The sequence below is a fragment of the Lontra canadensis genome, unplaced genomic scaffold (genome assembly GCF_010015895.1).
Source record: "Lontra canadensis isolate GAN:19392208 unplaced genomic scaffold, GSC_riverotter_1.0 scaffold76, whole genome shotgun sequence".
NCBI classification, from domain to species: domain Eukaryota; kingdom Metazoa; phylum Chordata; class Mammalia; order Carnivora; family Mustelidae; genus Lontra; species Lontra canadensis.
In genome coordinates, this window is record NW_022631070.1 from 4,389,158 (window position 1) to 4,407,243 (window position 18,086).

The following is an 18,086-nucleotide window of genomic DNA, read 5'->3' on the forward strand; positions in this document are numbered from 1 at the left end:
CACCAGGTCGGAGAAAACGCGAAAACCGGCTTAAATTGGTCACCGCATTCTGGGGAGGCCGCTGGGGGTGGGGAGAGAGGTTGAGCGGGTACAAAGGGGGAGGGGAGAGGCCTTGGTGGCCAGAAAGAATTGGCCAGGCGCTTCTTTGCGATAGGAGATTGCTACTTTCCTCCTAGTAAGCATTAAATTGGCACACACGCTGCTTCCTCCCTTCCACAAATAATTGTCTCAGATCCTTATCTCAGCTGGGAGCTGGGACCATGCCGCCTGCCTGAAAGAGGGGAGGAGCACACCCACGCACGCCAGAAACCCTCCACTCCCCCACCAAAGTTTTGACTGTGCGAAGGACCCATTCTCCCGCGTGGTGGCGATTGATTGAGCAGCGCCCAGTCTAGAGAAGCGTGCACCCCGCGACCCTGTTTTGATGTGTGTTTTTCTAAAGTGCGGGCTGAGAGCTGCCAGGCCAAGAAGTGAGTATTTCCCATCAGGCTTCCAGCACCTTGAACTCCAACAGGCCACCCTGCTGGGACCTGAATTTCACTAATGATGGGAGTCATTGATCTGAGAGAGCTTTTCCTCTTAGTGTTTTCTTGCAGAAACCATGGATAGGTTTTTTGTTTTCTTTACGTTTCTGTTTTTTTTTTTTTAAACTTTGCTTGGTATCAGTACAGAGGTTCACGATTCTTGCTTAAAAACAAACAAATAAAGCAGAATAGGTTCCTGAAGAAGGAGGAGAGCCTGAATGATCTCAGAATTAGCCTCTCTGTTCCCTTTTTGTTGTAAGACCCTCCTTTTGCTGTCTGGGGAGTAGGGGATGTTTATCAAATCCCATTTCTGCCTGCTCTGGCCAAGATGACATTGTTCACTTTTCTCCAAGAACTGGTGCCCACGAAGGACTCACCCCGTCTGTGTTGGAAGCATTGCTCTGAGCAGTAAGGGAATGAGGGTTCCATTTCCTTGGTACAGGGTGCTTTTGGGGTGGCAGAACCCTTGAAATGGAAGTCACGCTCTGGAGGGCCTATACTGAGAGCAAAAAGGTTTTGTCAGGGTATCAGAGTAAAAGAGTTCTTCTCCTCTCCCTTCTCTTTGTTGTCCTTCTCCTTTTAAATAATTTGTACAGAATGGTGTACTGTGGGGATTTGAATGACCTCCAGTTCTAGGGTTCTAGGTTTGGACCTTTTCTGATAGTTATTTCACTAGTGGAACTTTCGGAGTTCACCTAACTGTATAGTGATCGGAAAGAAGAGCTTGTAAAAGGTTCTTGTACCAAAAGGAAATCAGTATATGTAGTTCAAGGCACATTTTGTGTTTTTTTTTCTAATTGTTTTTACATCTGCATTGCCTCAGTACAAACATATTGTCCCTGTTTTACAAATATGGAGAAAAAATTAGGGAAATTTTGCTTGTCATAACAGACCAACCTGGGCATTCAGGATCTAACCACCGGATTTTGTGGCAGAGGAGAGGACAGAATCAGGAGGTCCGGGTTCTCCTTTGGAGATATTTCTATCTAGCTGTGTGGCCTTGGACCACTTAGAGCATTTTTCTGAGCTTCAGCTTCCTTACATGCGTTGGACTGGAGTCTCACTCTGATCTCCATGCTTCTGTTTGGGGGAAAAGACCAGTGATTCAACACATCTTTGTAGGCATGGTCAAACAATTCATCTTTCAGACCCCTATCTGTAAAGTACAGTGAAACCACGAGGGGCTTTGTGACTTTGGCTCAAGAAGACATTTGGTGGGTTCTAGTTCCCTCTGCAGGGGTCAAGGGCTGACACTATTGAGGGAAAGAGGCTGCATGGAGGCCAGGTTTCACTCATGCCCTGGAAAAGGGGAGGTGTAGAGATGGACACACATGCAAATGTAGCCTTCATATATAATCCGTTAACTTTTTTTTTTTTAAGATTTATTTATTTATTTTAGAGAGAGAAAGAGAGTATGAGTAGGAGGGGCAGACGGAAAGGGAGAGAGAATTGCAAGCAGACGCCACGCTAAGCGGGATTTGATCCCAGGACCCTGACATCATGACCTGAGCCAAAACCAAGAGTTGGGTGCTCAAGCACCTGAGCCACCCAGGTACCCCAGGCTTCATATATAATCTTGATAGTATCGTGGGCTGGGCGAGGGCATTGTGGTTTTGAATAGAAGTCATGAAGAAGTACCTGATTCAAGGATGCTTTAGGAATTCCTAAGACTAAAAGGGACTGTTCCACATAACCCTCCGTACCCCACCATTGCAGACAGGGTGAGTGCTGGGACCTCATTCCACTAGTATTTACAGTGTAGGTAGATGACTGCGGCCTCCTGGTAGCCTAGGGAGTAAAAGAATTAGGTCTGATGTTGCATTTACCATTCTTGCCCTTTATTTATTTATTTATTTATTTATTTATTTAATATTAGTTTTTAAAAAATTATTTATTTGTCAGGGAGAGAGTGTGAGCGAGCTCAACCAGGGGAGCAGCAGGCAGAGGGAGAAACAGACTTCCCACTGAGTAAGGAGCCCAGTGCGGGACTCGATCCCAGGACCTGGAGATCATGACCTGAGCTGAAGGCAGAGGCTTGCTTAACCAACTAAGCCTCCCAGGTGTCCCCATTCCTGCTCTTTAAGTTGGGCTGTTAGACAGTACCATTGACCCTTCAACAATGTAGGGGTGAGGGGCAACAGCTCTCCCCAACCCCCAGCGGAAAATCCTCGTGTCACTTGACTTCTGAAAGCATAACTACTAATAGCCTGCCGTTGACCAGACGCCTTACCAATACTGTGAACCGTTGATTCATACATATTTTATACTTCTATTATACACTGTATCCTTACAATAAAGTAAGCTAGAGAAAAGAAAATAGTTATTAAGATCCTAAGGAGGAGAAAATATATTTATAGCAGTGTAGTTTATTAGAAAAAAATCCATGTGTCAGTGGACCTAGAGATCAAACTTGTGTGTAAGCCAGCGACACTTCCTCTCTCTGTGAGACTAGACAGGTCCCAGACAACTCCAGAGACGTGATCTTGTTGGCTAAAACGAGAGTTGGCCGTGTTGAAGTCTGTGTAAATGAGACAGGACTGTATATTGTGAATAAGGGAAGGTATTTGGGTTAGAGCTTGCAGTCTAACGGGGGATCTTACAGGATCCATAGAAAGTCACTGAACAAGGTTCCGAAGGATCCGTTTGGCAGGATCTTGTCAGCAGTGCTCTGATGGAAATATGCCAGGATCACTCCCCCATCTGGTCAACCCCTAGTGAATTTTAAAATCATGGAACACTACATCAAAAACTAATGACATACTGTATGATGACCAACATAATATAATAAACAAATGATTATGTTTCACTGTATACTGATCGTTAGGTCCTTTGTGTTTTGATAGGATGACATTCGCTGATCAGAAAGTTTTATTTCTTTTGTCTCTAAGGTTTCTATCCTTGTGAGAAGATAGATGTCGTTGACAGTGATTAAGCAAAGAATCCATTGTGCTTTTCTGTTTCATTCTTTTTGATTTTCTTTTAAGGAAAATGACACATTGTGTAGATACAGTGCTTGTGAGCGCGTATGGTTGACATCTGTAGAGTAGGGCTAATAGGAGACCGTTCTGGTGCTGGTGGGACAGGGGAAGATGGGGCAGATTTCTATCCTGTGATTCCCCCCCCGAAGTTTTATTGGATGAGGGAAAAAAACTTTTATTATTATTTTTTTTAATATTTTTAAAAAAATATTTTATTTATTTATTTGACAGAGAGAGATCACAAGTAGACGGAGAGGCAGGCAGAGAGAGAGAGGGAAGCAGGCTCCCTGCTGAGCAGAGAGCCCGATGTGGGACTCGATCCCAGGACCCTGAGATCATGACCTGAGCAGAAGGCAGCAGCTTAACCCACTGAGCCACCCAGGCGCCCCTATTTTTTAATATTTTTAAGTAATCTCTACGCCCAACCTGGGGCTCAGACTTACGACCCTGAGATCAAGGGTCCCATGCTTTACTGACTGAGTCAACCAGGCACCCCCAACAAAAGCCTTACAAAAAGTTACTAAGGTGTACCATGTCTGCTTTCTCCTAAATTTAGCAAGTTTGTTTTTCCATTTCAGTTAAAACTGAAGTATAAATCGCATCACTTTAAGGCATAATACGAGAATCTGTAATTCCAAGTATAAGTTTCCTCCCAGTCTCTTTTTAAACATAATTGAAATAAGTGCTCATATAAAAAACTGGACGTTTGGATCTTGTAGGTCCAGGGATTAACGATGAAAGCATTGTGGAATGAATAAGATTATGAACTAGCGATTTACTGAAGATGGTGTTAAAAATAAAAATAATTAGTTATTTGAGCATGAACTGTTTTCCAGCCCCAGTACTTACTGCTTTGCATTTATGTATCCTCTATTTTATGGGAATATTACCCCATTTTACAGAAGAGACTGAGGCCTTAGAGAGCCTGAGTAACTTGGCAGCAAATCAGGGCAAGGGAGAGAGTGAGGATGTGAATCCTAGTCTTGCCTTGTCTTGAAACTGTAATTATTGTATATTGATTATTTACTCCGCGTGCGACACTGCGCCAAACATTTTAAATGTGTTAGCTTGCTTAATCTTTACAGGTGAGTGCTGTTATCTATATTTTATTGATAAGGAGATCAAGTTTTTGGAGCAGTTCCATATAAACAGGGTTGGTTATTTATTTATTTATATACTTTGAACTTGATTTGCAGTTTGCAGGAAGACTGGAGCATTTTCTCTTTGCATTTATTTCGGGTGGTCATGGGGGAGCAGAACCTTTAGAGGAGGCTAAATCTCTGTATTTAAATGAGAAAGTGAAAATATTCAGTGCCCTGGGTTGGGGTAGAATGTTGCTCTCTGTCCTGTGAATTGATCATTATAGTTTTGAAAAGTTGCATTTCTGAAATTTCAGCTTAATTAAAAGGTAGTTGATTTTCATACACATCAGTTTCCTTTTTCTTCTCCTCCCTGAAAGACATTCTCACACTAGTGTATAGGTGAGAATAAATGAAAAAATTCTCAAATCGTGGACAAGTGCAGAGTCGAACTCCACAGGACCTTGTCACAGCTGGGTAAGAGAGGTAGAATTTTCCCTTCTAAGTAGTTTTTCTTTTCTTTTTTTTCTTTAAAAGACTTTCTTTTATTTATTTGAGAGAGAGAGAGAGCCTGGGAGCGTGTGCACAGGGAGGAGGAGTGGCAGGCAGAGGGAAAAGCAGGCTCCCTGCTGAGCAAGGAGACCAGACCTGGGGCTCCATGTGGGGTTCCATGTGGGGCTCCATGTGGGACTTGATCCCAGGACCCTGGGATCATGACCTGAGCTGATGGCAGACCCAGACCAGCCACCCAGGCACCCCATGCTATAGGGGTTCAATGCAAAAAAAGCGGAGCTCCCTGAGACTGTTCTAGACAGGCTTCCATTGGTACTCTTGCAAGAGACGCATCGCTTCTCCAGCCCTGTGGAGAGCTCACAGAAACGTCCCCCAAAATGAGTGGAGATAAGGGACAGAAAAAAGTCAAGGGGGATGGGCGGCAAAGCACAAGGCCAGCATTTCCTTTGGATCACTGCAGTGTTTGCATTCATTCCTGCAGGGAAGAAGCCGGTTTGCCTTTTGAAGGGTGGAGAAGTGGGAGTGAGGAGGAGGAGGGCTTGGCGGTCTTAGCCTGCACAGTTTGAACAGGAGGACAGAAGTCAGTGGTATGGCGGGAAGTGCAGACTGCAAACATGTACTTTTGCGGGAAGCCTGCTTGTCTTAACATTCATATCCTTGTTGATGTTAACTCCCTAAGTTCTAATTCATCTGCTTTGATCACAGTCATGTTCTGTATTGCAGCTGAGAGTTTCTGAGATCCTCCAAGGCCTCACGCCTTGGGGTCTGTAACCCCTGCCACGTGTGCGTTCCTGATGTTAGGTAAGGAGAGGTGACATCCCCTGGTCTGGAAACACGGCCAACTCTGGAATCAAACCCAGCCGTCCTGGTTCTCCGTTCCCCCTTGGAGGAGGCAGGACAGCTCCCTGTGGAGTAGCAGAGAACAAGGAGCCTCGTTTTGGTCCTTGTCTTTCATTTTCTTTAAAACTTTAACTTAAATATGCTTTATCCTTCCCTGCTAGCTGCACAGTGCAGGATACCTTTCCCCTTTCCGTCCCTCTACGGCTGCAAACCTCAGTGCCTTAACACAGTTCATTAGATTAAGTCTGGGAGTAGCCAGCTGGGCCCTGAGGTCCTCACCCGCCTCTTTTTACGCAAGCTATTGGGATCCAGCTCAGACCATGGGCAGTGTTTTGTTTTTTGGCTCTTTATTCCATTCCAGGGGAAGCTTTAGTACTCTCTCCTCCCATATACACTTTGTTTTAATGAGGAAGGTCCGTGAAAACCCAGGTTCCCTGAACCGTGTGCCTGGGAGGCGAGACTTTCAGAACAGGCCCTGTGTTTGGCAGATGAAACAGTGTTGCTTGCTGCAGTGAGAAGGCCGAGAGTACCTTCAGGTTCATGATCATTACATTCCAGTGCAAAGCCCAGATCTCCATTCATTACATTCCCCGTGCTCTGTAACCAAGCTAAATTAGGGTGTTTTTATTGACTTTGCATAACGACATGCACTTGGACGCCCCTGGAGCCAACTTCCTTCATGCATTTAAATGATATGATTTATAAAATTTGATTTATGCCCAATTTTATGGTTATAGGTATGGCTTCAAGTAAACACCTGAAATGCTCTTCAGTTGTTTTATGAATCCTGGGGGACGCTGCACGGCTCTCCACACTGGCTTCCACGAGACGTTTTGAAGTGTGTGGCATCTCTCAGGCGTCTTTGCTGTGTATCTGGGCTGCCAGAAGTAACGGATACGTAAAATCCCCACAGAAAATTAGGCGCTGATGATTAGACATTGTCTACGCATGTCTAGCTTGCAGAAGGATCCGTTGTCAGAATTCTCTGCCTTTTGAGTTCTCACGGTCGTGTGTACGACGCATGGGCTCGTGACTCCACGCACGGGTGTGTAACGTGGGATACGCGTCTCCTGCAGAGACAAAGGATGCCTTTGCTTTCGTCAGAGGCTTGGACGGATGCTCTAATTCATTCCAGACTTTGTCGGTGATAGGGAAACCCCAGGGTTAGTTCAAGATGTCAGGACCGTGTGGGAAGATGTCTGTGCGAATTCTAGAACTCATGCTTTTTTATCGTAAGGCCCTTCCAGGCTCTTTGGTGTAAAGTATGTGGTGTCAGTCATAGGGTCATCTGAGGATGGTGTTCAACCTCGGTGGCTTGGAGGCAAATTTCTGGTGCAAGAAACCCTTATCACCACCTCGATGCAAAGACCTATCGCCTACCAGACTCCATTGGGGATCTCAAGGCCCCATCCTTGTTTAGAGCAAATAAGTACTTAACAGTCCGTAAATAATCCATAGGTAAAGAGTAAATAAGTAAGTGGGCTTCTGACATGTTGCACCGCTTATCTGCCCTTTGCCTGGGTTTTCTCCTGTTGCACAGTGCCCCGTTGGAAGCACTGACTTTGTTCACTTTCTGCTCGAGTAATACATGCCGTTTGGCCGTGAGGCTAAGAGTGTCACCTTAAAACCAGTTAAAACCAGGAATTAGAGGTCACGGTATGTTACTGTGGGACCCACAGGCTGCCGCAAGCCAGCCAGCCCTGGTGTTGACTCCTGGAGTACCTTTCATCCCCCACATATCTTGTTTCCCAGGATTGGGGTACGAATCTGATTGTAAAGAATTAGCATTTCTTATGCCGGGGCAGCCATGTGTGTCAGGTTTCCGTCTGTTTAGAGTGAAAACCGACGAAGCCCGGTGGACAAATGGCCAGTAAATTGCTGGTTCTAATCAAGGTGACTCAGACTCCAAGCATATGGTGGGTGGCAGCGTTTCATGAACCTTCTGCCCCACAGAATCCGCTCATCTCACTTGATGATGGAATCAGGCAGGACCTGTCTCTTTTTCAAAAGGCTGAGTGTTGGCTGTTATGCGTCAGGAGGGGCTGGACGCAGTCAGGTGTCATTTGCGGGGAGATCCGGTGACAGGGTGGGTAGGAATGGAAGGGGGTTGTCCTGGACAGTAGCGCCTGGCACCCGACGTGGCTTTCCTTCCCCAAAGCCCTTTCCAGGTACGGTTCCTGGAGCTGCTCTCCCCGTCCCAGACGCATCCCATTTGCCCACTGCTTCTTCCAAAGACGGAAGCGGTGGTTTCTCCGAGATCGGATTTGGGACAAAAATTGGGTTGTGTGTCCTTCAGAACCCCCCGATCTTTCCCCCTTTATTTGAAATATTTTGAAAGGTCTTTGCTTAGGTTGGGTGTCCTGCGCTCATCTCGAGATGCCCGGAGTAGGAAATGAGGCCGTTTTCTGCGCTATTTAGACACGCTAGACATCCACGGGCAGCCCGAGCGTGTCTGGAACGTCATAAGCTTTGAGTTCGGACCTTTGCGTTTTATGGTCTCTCCGGAGGATAGTCGCTTTTCTGAGTCACGGGGAGACACGGACGACCGCAGACCTCTTCCCACTTCGGAGTAGCGCGCGTGAGATTATGAGTATGTTAATTAGTTACGTTGCAAGTTTCTTGAAAGACGTTGAGGCAGATCCCTTTGAACAGTCCAGGTAACTCTGAGACAGTTCTTTTGTCGCTAGCGTAATGCAGTTCACTAAAGTGAGCCCTTGTGAGGCCTCGTGACTTCCAGTAGAAAGCTTCGTGTTTTCACCTGCGCTTGGGTATTGTCTCTGCGCAGTGAAAGAGCGACATTTGTCATGTCTAATAAAACAGGATCAAGGTGAAAAAGTGGTATATTAGTGAGTAGTGGGGCAGGTAAGGAAAGAAGAGAATTTATTAACTCTCAGCGGTGGCAGTCTGGAGCTGGACCCTCTGTTGCTTTGGATTTAAGAGAGAGATCCTTCTTGGAGCCCTCACGTGCATCATCTCGTGGAGGAAAGGGATTGTGTGTGATTTGCGATGTCCCCTTCTAAGCCACTGACAGTAGGCAGAGACCTCCGCCTTCCCTGACGGAATAGGGTGGAGCCCTTTCCAGTGTATGTTGACTAGCCTGAGGGTAAAGACGCTCGTGGTGGGGTTTCCTCTTGGAATGACGTGAGAGACGCCAGCCAGCCCCTCGGCCCCCCTCCTCTTAAACAAGAGAAACCAGAGTGCTGCCAGTCTTCTGAGGAAGGTGCCTAACATGACAAGTGGAGACCAGAACCAACCAAGGGAACAAAATGACTTACAAATCTCTCAAAGAAGGTCACGGATCACCGCAGGGAGGGTTTAGTTTAGACTTTGCATCCCGTTAACAAGAACGGGATAGGGTGGGAAAGGGAGTCTTCATGAGAGTTTAGACAGAGCTTTATGCAATTAAACCATGAAATTCCAAAGAAGAGCTAGAGGGAGAAACTGAAGGTAGATCCCAAGTGGACGATTAAAAAAAATAAAGTGACAGAACATAAAAGGAAACATTAAGCAGATTGAAGAGGTCTGACATTTGATGGAATATTTGGGTGAAAGAACAGAGAACAGAGGTGAGGAAATCAGCAGTAATTCAAGAAAATATCCTAGTCTAAGAACGTGAATTTCACACTTGGAAGAAGTCTGGGTGCCCTGAAGCCACAAGCAGATCGTCAGGTCCCAGGAGCTGTGCCGCTGACTGACGTCCCCCGGGGAAGCTGTGAGATCGTGGACAGAAGCCCTCAAAACTCTGTGAGAGGGTGTTTTTGTTTTTTCCCATGTGAGTTTTTGTTTTTGTTTTTAGGTTTTATTTTATTTATTTGAGATAGCAGGTGAGAGAGAGAGAGCGAGAGCGCGCACACAAGCAGGGGGAGCAGCAGATGGAGAGGGAGAAGCAGAGTCCGTACTGCACAGAGAACCTGATGCGGAACTCGGCCCCAGGACCCTGAGCTGAAGACAGCTGCTTAACCAACTGAGCCACCGAGGTGTCCCTCAACTTTGGAATTCTTTTACCCACCTAAACTCCTGGTACAAACGTGATGGTGGATAATGACATTTTCAACCATGCAAGGCCTCCTCTTTTGTACCTAAGTCCTTTCTTAGGGGACATACCTCCTCAAAAGAGAAAAGCGAGACATGGGGGACCCAGAAGAGAGGAAGTGTGACAAAGGAAAGAGAAGCCAGGTCTCAGATGGCATCTGCCTGCCGGGCATAGAAGGCAGCCTGATGGGAGCAGAGCAGAGGCTCGGGTGGAAATTTCTTGAGATGAAACGAACAAAATGCCTATTTATGTCAGTTTATCAAGAAGAGGAGTAGATAGTGGGAAAATTGCGTTTGGATGGGTGATAAGTATGTTAAAACTAAGGACGTGGAAAGAACAAGATCATGACTGACTCCAGAGCACGGTTGTATGAGGAAGGGGCACCAGTCCTCATGTGCCATGGGGTCAGCTGGGACGTCTTCACAGACCTGCTGGGGTCACACCCGTTAGGTGGCGAAGGGCAGGAGGGAGGAGTGAGGGGGAGCGGGCCGAGTGTGAGCACATGACTCGATGGCAGAAACGGGCAAGTTCGTAAGTGAGTTATCAGAGGTGTGAGACGGACACCATGGCAGTCAGCCAAGGGGTTTGAAGAAGGAGGGTGTTCCCAGGAGTGAGGGACCGAGGGAAGAGTCCGTGGAGATTGTACAAGCCAGTTTCCTTTTGCTTCTCAAGAAAAGAGACCTGGAAAAAGTAATTCGGCCAGATACATAGATCCATTAAGAGCGTGGCTCCCCCATGAAGAGTCAACGCGATGCCTTCTCGATAAACTGTAACTCTTACCAAACTTTAATGGGGAACCGGCTGGCCTGACTTTGGCAGATGGGGTCGCAAAGCTCGACTTTGTGAGATGAGATGGAGGTGACTGGCGTTCTGTAAGGAATGCTGCTTACCACGCAAGACGCTTTAACGCAGAGCTACTTCTGGGAGAACCAGCCTTCCCCTTGCCACGTGTAAATGACTTTGCAGAAATAATAATATTTTTGGGGGGTACACCTTTGTTAAATCTCTCTTGATGAAGAACTGCGTTATCTTTCTCAGCAGCCCAGACAAGAAAGTCTTTACATCAAGCAGGGGATCTCCCGAGGGCAGTGCTCGGCCCAGCATCGTCCGCGGCACCTGGAAACTTGCTAGAATACAGAGGAATAAGGCAGTTCTCTGGATCTGTGGGTCAGAGACTCGGGGGTGGGGCCCAGCAGCCCGAGTTTTGACAGGCCCTCCAGCTGATTCTGTGTCTTCAGTTTTGAGAACCATTGAGGCAGTGGACACCATTCTAGGTAGTGAGGACCCCCTCGAGTACGGGTGACCCTCCCCCCATGAGGCTCACCCGCTCATAGTGGAGGAGGCCCTGTTTTCACTTCTCTGGGGACCTCGGCCTCCTTGGGCTTGAAGCACCTTGGTCACTACTGGTGGGAACTGTGACTTTTTTTTTTTTTTTTTAACCAAAGACCACGTTTTACGTCAATCTTTGGACAAAAGCTTAGCATGCATCCTGAGGTCAACCGTGACGACTAGAGCATCATAATCACAGACTTATAAAAAGGGAGCACGGTCCTTGTAGGGTGTGTTTGGTGGGATTTGGGCCCTAAGTGGGGGTGGTGTAGACGAGATGATGCTTACTTCCCTGTGATGTGGTGGCAGGAGTGGACAGCACACACCAGGCTCCCTTTCCGTTGCCTCGATTTGCTTCTCTGGGAGGCTCGAATCCGTGGGATCGCAGGTGGCGTGGATCGTGAGGCTTAGATGTGTTCCTGCATTTGGCCCCTCATCTCACCTCTGGGGCTCCTTGTGAAGGAAGCCTCAGAGGTCTGCTAGCATTTATGGCTGAGTGTGGTGGACACAGCACTGCTGATGATGGGGAAAAAGAAAACACCCTTTAATGGTCAGTAGGAGGGGAATGGCAAATAAATTACCATATTCGTATTATAATAAAAATTGTGCAAGTCATGTTTTCGAGGAATTTTAACGACGTGGGAGAAGTGCTGCTGTTTGTGTGATGGCAAATGAAACGTGAATTAAAATTCTAAATTTTAGGTGAGCTGAAACCCTGCAGAGAAGCTGTCAGGGGGACCTACTCTCCAAATAAGACTAATTATTCCCGGGTGTTAGAATGATAAGTGATTTTCATGTGCTCCTTTATAATTTTATTTTCTAGACTTCGGCAGCATGTGTATACCTTTTATGGGAAGGAAGCCAGTAAATATGGTTGAAAAAGTGCAAGTGTGATATGACATTTGCTAAAATAAACACATTTTGCAGTCTCCTCTGTAAACAAGAGTGTTGTCACTTGTCCTTATAGAATAACATAAGGTTTAACTCTGCCACTCATTGATGTGGCTTTCTTTTTGATATTTATAATATTACCCTTGAGTTCTATTTAAAATGATTGATTTGGTGCATTTAAATTGATGTCTTACTTTATAGTCCCTGATTCCCTTTTTACTGTGTCTGGCCAGGGGCAAGGGCAGAGAGCTGAATCCCTAAGAAGTCATAAAAACTTCAGCAAACTTTTCCCCCTTCAATAAGTATTCTATAAGCCATTGATACATGACTCATTTCTTAATAATTACATTCATGGACATTTCTTTTTCCTTCCCAGAAAAACTTCAAGCCTGATTACATTTTTTGAGCTGGACTGATTTTCCTGAATTTATAGATGAATGAAAACAGGAAGCGATTTTAGTGTGACATGCATGCTTTCGGATATTAGATCTTTTCTTCTTTGAAATTATAGCGATGCAAAAAATGCAGTACATTCCGTAAAAACCTGCTTCATCGGACCGTTTGCTGTGTGATGTTTGTGGGATATCATGGGGAAGCTGTTAAGTCTCTTTTAGAAGTTTCCTAGGTTTTAAAATTCCTGGGTTCTCTTTTAATGAGCTTGCTATTGTTAAATTAAAACTTTCAAGAGAGCCAAGAATTGATGGTTATTTACGACAGGCTCCAAATGCAGATAGAGTAAACCCTGGCCTACCTGTGTAGTGGGCTAGCTTTTCTCCCGAATACAGCAGCCACTCTGACTTTTTAATGAAAATTAAAATTGAAATCATCTTTTCTTTTCTCTTTAAATTGAAATCATCTTTCATGTTAGCTGCATTTCAAAGGCCCTGTAGCCACATGTGGCTGGTGGTTACTGTATTAGACCCTGCAGGTCTAGAAAGTTCGAGTAGACCTTGTTGGTAATTTAAAGATAATTCAAAGTAGGTAAAAACCCCTAATAATTTCTGGTTAGCTCTAGAATACTATCTAGTAAGTGTTCTTCTCCACCCATTTTCTTACTAACAAGACTGCTTGGCTTATGCTAAAATTATTTAACTGTCTCTGATTTTTTTCCAAATGGTAGGAGGAGGTGGAAAAGAATTAACAGGGGAGGGTGCTTATTCTGTTAAATTTCTTTCAGATAAACAGGTAATCTGAATGCAGAAAAAACCGTTAACACTGAAAAAAAAGCTCTGGTAGATTTGTAGAACTTTAGATTCGAAAAGGGCCCTGGATTGCATCTAATCAAGCTTTCATGAGAAGTTTGAAGGAACAGAGAGGTCAAGTCATTTGCCTGGGTCACACAGCTAGATCGCAGCCTTGCTACTCTCCAAGTTGCTCTAATTGTGTTGTTCAACAGCTTTAGAGAGAAGAGGAGCCAATTAGAGTGGGATTAACTTTACACAGGATCCCAAGTGTATTGTAAAAAACAGGAAGTTACCCTTTAAAAACCCAGCTTTGTGAGCTTTCTTTTCATGTCTTTAAAAAAATAAAGGTACTTTCATTAATAGAAAGCTTTACCTTTGGTCTTGAACCTAATATATATTTTAAGAACCAAAATGAAATATGCCTCTTTTTAAAAATAGCCTTTTTTGGGGTCGGGGGTTGGCGGCAGGAAAGGATGTTCTTTTCAAAATCCTGTTTTCATTTTGTAGGACTTCGGGGTTGGTTTTAACCAGCGAGCTCTGCTGCCCCCACAAAGTCCACTGGAAGTACATTTCTGTGGAGTGGTCTGTCGTTCTCCTGTTTGACGTGGTTTCTCCAGCCGTGTTTATTTCCACAGGCACAGCCTGGGCATGTGCTGTGGAGACCGAGCTGTGGAAGGGGATTTAGTGTAGGAAGCTGCCTCCAAGCTGTGAAGAGATTGCGTCTTGTTAATGTCGGAGGGACCCCTGGATCGTTTGTACCACGTCCCCTGGACTGGTCTTGTGAAGGATGCTGTGCACTTGTTTCCTTCTTCTCTCCCCAGACCTTCGTCCACAGGGTCCTGTTTCAGTCCTGTCCCTGTCTGTCCGTCTGTCTGGCGTACGGCTGCCTGGAACAGGTTGAATCATAGCACTCCCGCAGTGAAATCCTGCGGTGTCTGCTCTTGCCCGCAGAGTGGAACGCGGGGTTGGGTCCTCACTTGGGCAAACCAGCCTCCTGGCCTTGGGGTTCAGCCTTGGGCCTTCCGCTAACACTTCCTCCAGTCCTGCCTGCCCCCGCCCGTCCTCGTGGTGATCGCGGCTTCTGCGCCTTGCTTGCCTCTGCCTCTCTGTGTCTCTAGTGTCCCTGTCCCTGACCAGCTTATCAGGGGTCATTGCGTGCGCCCTGTACCCTGTGGGGATGCCCTCTGTACTGGACTGTCTGATACGCTGTGGGCTCCAAGGGTCCTCCCTCCTATGTCATTCAGCTGCTTGTCCTTTGGCCCTCCCGGGCCTCGGTGATCTCCCCTACAGACCCCAGCGGACATCTGTGAGAGAGGCAGTGTTTCCCAGAGGGTGCCGCACCTTCCTCTGGGTGCCCCCGTTACTGGTGGGCGTGGTGTCCCCCGGCTGGGTGATCAGGGGATCCGCAAACTCACACCCGTGCTTCCGGCGTCACGGGCAGGTGTGTGCTGTCTGCTGCGCGCTCCGTGTACCTGTTCTTGCCTGGGTGCTTGTTGGCTCCTGGGTCTCCGTGGTCTCTGGCCACGCTTGCTTATCAACAAGTGAGTTCTCTGCCGATGGCAGGGGCCATGGCTCCTGGATGCCGGTGGTGCTGGGGACACACGGTGCGTACCGCCACCTGCTGTGACATCTGGGCCTAAGGCACCAGGGCTCGTGGGGAGCCCCGGTTGCCCGTCCCTTTCCTGCCCGGTTGGCTGCATGCCGCCCCGCAGGGAGGGGACCTCCGGAACCGTGGCTGCCCACAAATCCCAGCGTCTGCGGGGTAGCAGGAGTGCTCTTAGGAGAATGCAGTTCTGCCTGTCATCGCGTGCGCAATTTTAGCAAACGGATGTCGCTGCGGTAAAATTAGCCAGCCCCAATGTGCAAAGTGCTGGGGTTGCCAATGCCCTCTGTTTTAAAGCATCTTGGAACCCGTGTATCTGTTCTACGCATTCCTTTACTTATTTCTTAAAAAAAAAAAAACTATTTAAAGAAAAACACACCAGTTTTTGTTTAGGTTGAGGTCGTTCCTGTGTGCACCCAGTTTCCTTACACCGTCGGTCTTAGACGCTGCTGGAGGGCGGGGTAGGACTGTCCTGCCTTGCTTTCTTGGCCCCACGCAGGGCTCCGTTGAGCTTGGGGTATTTCCCAATCCTTGATGGGACTTTTTTTTTTTTTTAAAGATTTTATTTATTTAACAGACAGAGAGAGACCACAAGTCGGCAGAGAGGCAGAGAGAGAGAGGAGGAAGCAGGCTCCCTGCCGAGCAGAGAGCCCGATGCGGGGCTCGATCCCAGGACCCTGAGATCATGACCTGAGCCGAAGGCAGAGGCTTTAACCCACTGAGCCACCCAGGCGCCCCCCTTATGGGACTTTTAAACCCCGGAAGCCGTTTCAGCCTTTTAACCAGTGCCCTCTTTCCTGGGACAGCCTCGACTTCTCCTATATCCCCGGTCCTGACTTCTGGTCCTCAGATCACAGAGCCTCACTTTTGTTTCAGAAAGCAGGATAAGCACCGGTGCTCAGAAGCTGTGCAATGAGTCAAAGATGGTCTCCCAGTTGGTTACGTTTACCTGATAATCTGTCATTTCATTTTCTTATTCGTGTACTTCTCTTCGTACCCGCAAGAGGCTTAGGTTGCCGCTGGAAGAGCCAGTCTCGACGTTTCCATGGTTCCTATTCGGAAGTAGGTATTTTCTTTCTTTGTATTTTGATGGACAAATGGCTTCATATCACTCCCCCGCCCCCACAGCGTCTGGTGTAGTATTTTATGAACAGGTGGGGAGTAAGTTGGTTAAGTGCCCGCACCGGGTACCTGGGACCTCACCCGTCTTCTCCTGTGAGAGTTTTCTGCCTTTTTCCTGCCATGGTGCAGGTGACTCATACCCTTTTATGAACCTTTAATTTTAACCTGACCTCAAAATAATTTTCCAGGAAAGTGACCTCAAAATAATTTTCCAGGAAAGTCAACTGAATAACACCCAAAGGGACGTGTGCGTGCGTATGTGTGTGTGAGTGTGTGTGTGCATGCATGTGTGTGGCAGCTTAAAAGGGAGCGGTATTTTCTTTATGTGGGTGACAAATAAATAAAGGTATTTATTTACAAATAAGTTGTTTATTTATCTATAATAAATAAATAAAGGTATTTATAATAAATAATATATAATATATATTATATATATAAATAATATATAAATAATAAATAATAAATAAATAAAGGCATTTATTTACATTATTAAATAAACAAATAAATAAAGGTATTTATTTACAAATAAATAAATAAAGGTATTTTCTTTACGTGGGTGACAAAATATTCTATTTATAGGTGTAGAGTTACTGTGCCTTCCTTTATCCTTGCTCTTTTGCTGATTCAAACTTTCCTCTACGTGTGCAGCACAAGCAGAGGGAAAGATTTAAAAGGCCGCATGGCTGAGTCGAACCACCGGCGATGACCATGGCCGACCCTTGAGAGCGGCGTGCCTGGTTGTTTCGTGAGCCGGGACGTAAATGAACTGCATTGTAGGTTCCGTGAGAAGCGCCTGTAATTTTACCTGTTTTCCCACCTCGTCCAGCAGAATGCCAGCGAAGACTAGCTGGGCTGTGCTCGGAAAAGCCTGGATTGGTCAGGAAGCACCTTGGCAAACGTCGAGCCCTCGCCTAGGTCTGGTCGCACATTGCTTGGGACACGCGTGCCGTCTCCCCCGGGTGTGGGTATTTCTGTTAGCAGCGTTACGTGGCATCCTGCGTGTTAGGATGACCCGGTAGCAGATCTGATAGGATGCTGTTACTTGGCGGGGAGGGAATTGAAAAACAAAAGAATATAATCAAGGTTCTCTGATTTTTTTTTTCCTTTGTTGGTTGCTCCTAGGTAATTCTTGCTGCGGGATGCGTTAAGAGAGGAGGACCCTTGCTCACTAGGCATGGAGGGCAGCTTGTCCGCGTCCAGCATGCAGGAACCCGCCTCCTCACCCCCGGAGAAACAGCAAAGCTCAGAGAGTGGTAATGGAGGTCTCGATTCAGGTGGGACGTTGTTTTCTGGATTTCTCTCTCTGACGTGGTGATGCGGTGACCCGGATCTTCCTGAAAATGTTCAGGCATCAGTGGGGTGGACATTTCCAGATCTCTCATGCTGCCTGTTTCTAGTATCTGCTGTCATAGTTAGAAGCCTATAGTAGCTTGAAAGTTATGCAAAATTTGGCCCCAAATGAGTATTTCCTATACTAGATGGCGAGGGGTGGGTCACAGTGAGGGGACAGATCGCTTCAGCATCTCAGTGGCTAACACAGTAAAATGTTTATATGTCATTTTTTAAAAAAATATTTTATTTATTTATTTGACAGACAGAGATCACAAGTAGGCAGAGAGGCAGGCAGAGAGAGAGGGTGAAGCAGGCTCCCCGCTGAGCAGAGAGCCTGATGTGGGGCTCCATCCCAGGACCCTGAGATCATGACCTGAGCTGAAGGCAGAGGCTTTAACCCACTGAGCCACCCAGGCGCCCCTTTATATGTCATTTTTGCCAGTCAGGACGCACCGTCTTTCTGTTACGGGTCCTCAATCAACAGTGACATCATCTGGCTCCCAGGACACAGCTGTCCCTTTTGCTCAGAAACTCTTGACCAGAATGACTCTTGTGTTTGCACCAGTGCGAGGGAGGTGGGAACATCAAACTTTTCTCCCAAGTGCTTTGAGGGACAGGACAGTGGGATCCGCCCAGGCACCGATGCCACCGCCTCCCC

The 18,086-nt window shown here is 46.6% G+C and overlaps 1 protein-coding gene across 1 annotated transcript in view; it reads left to right on the forward strand.

The window, feature by feature from the left end:
• SFMBT2 (Scm like with four mbt domains 2) overlaps window positions 1-18,086 on the forward strand; it is a 219,976-nt gene that overhangs the window by 3,585 nt on the left and 198,305 nt on the right. Inside the window, exon 2 of the mRNA XM_032881633.1 lies at window positions 17,219-17,370. Coding sequence (XP_032737524.1) covers window positions 17,271-17,370 — 100 coding nt within the window. The 5' untranslated portion in view covers window positions 17,219-17,270. The remainder of the gene's footprint in view (window positions 1-17,218; window positions 17,371-18,086) is intronic.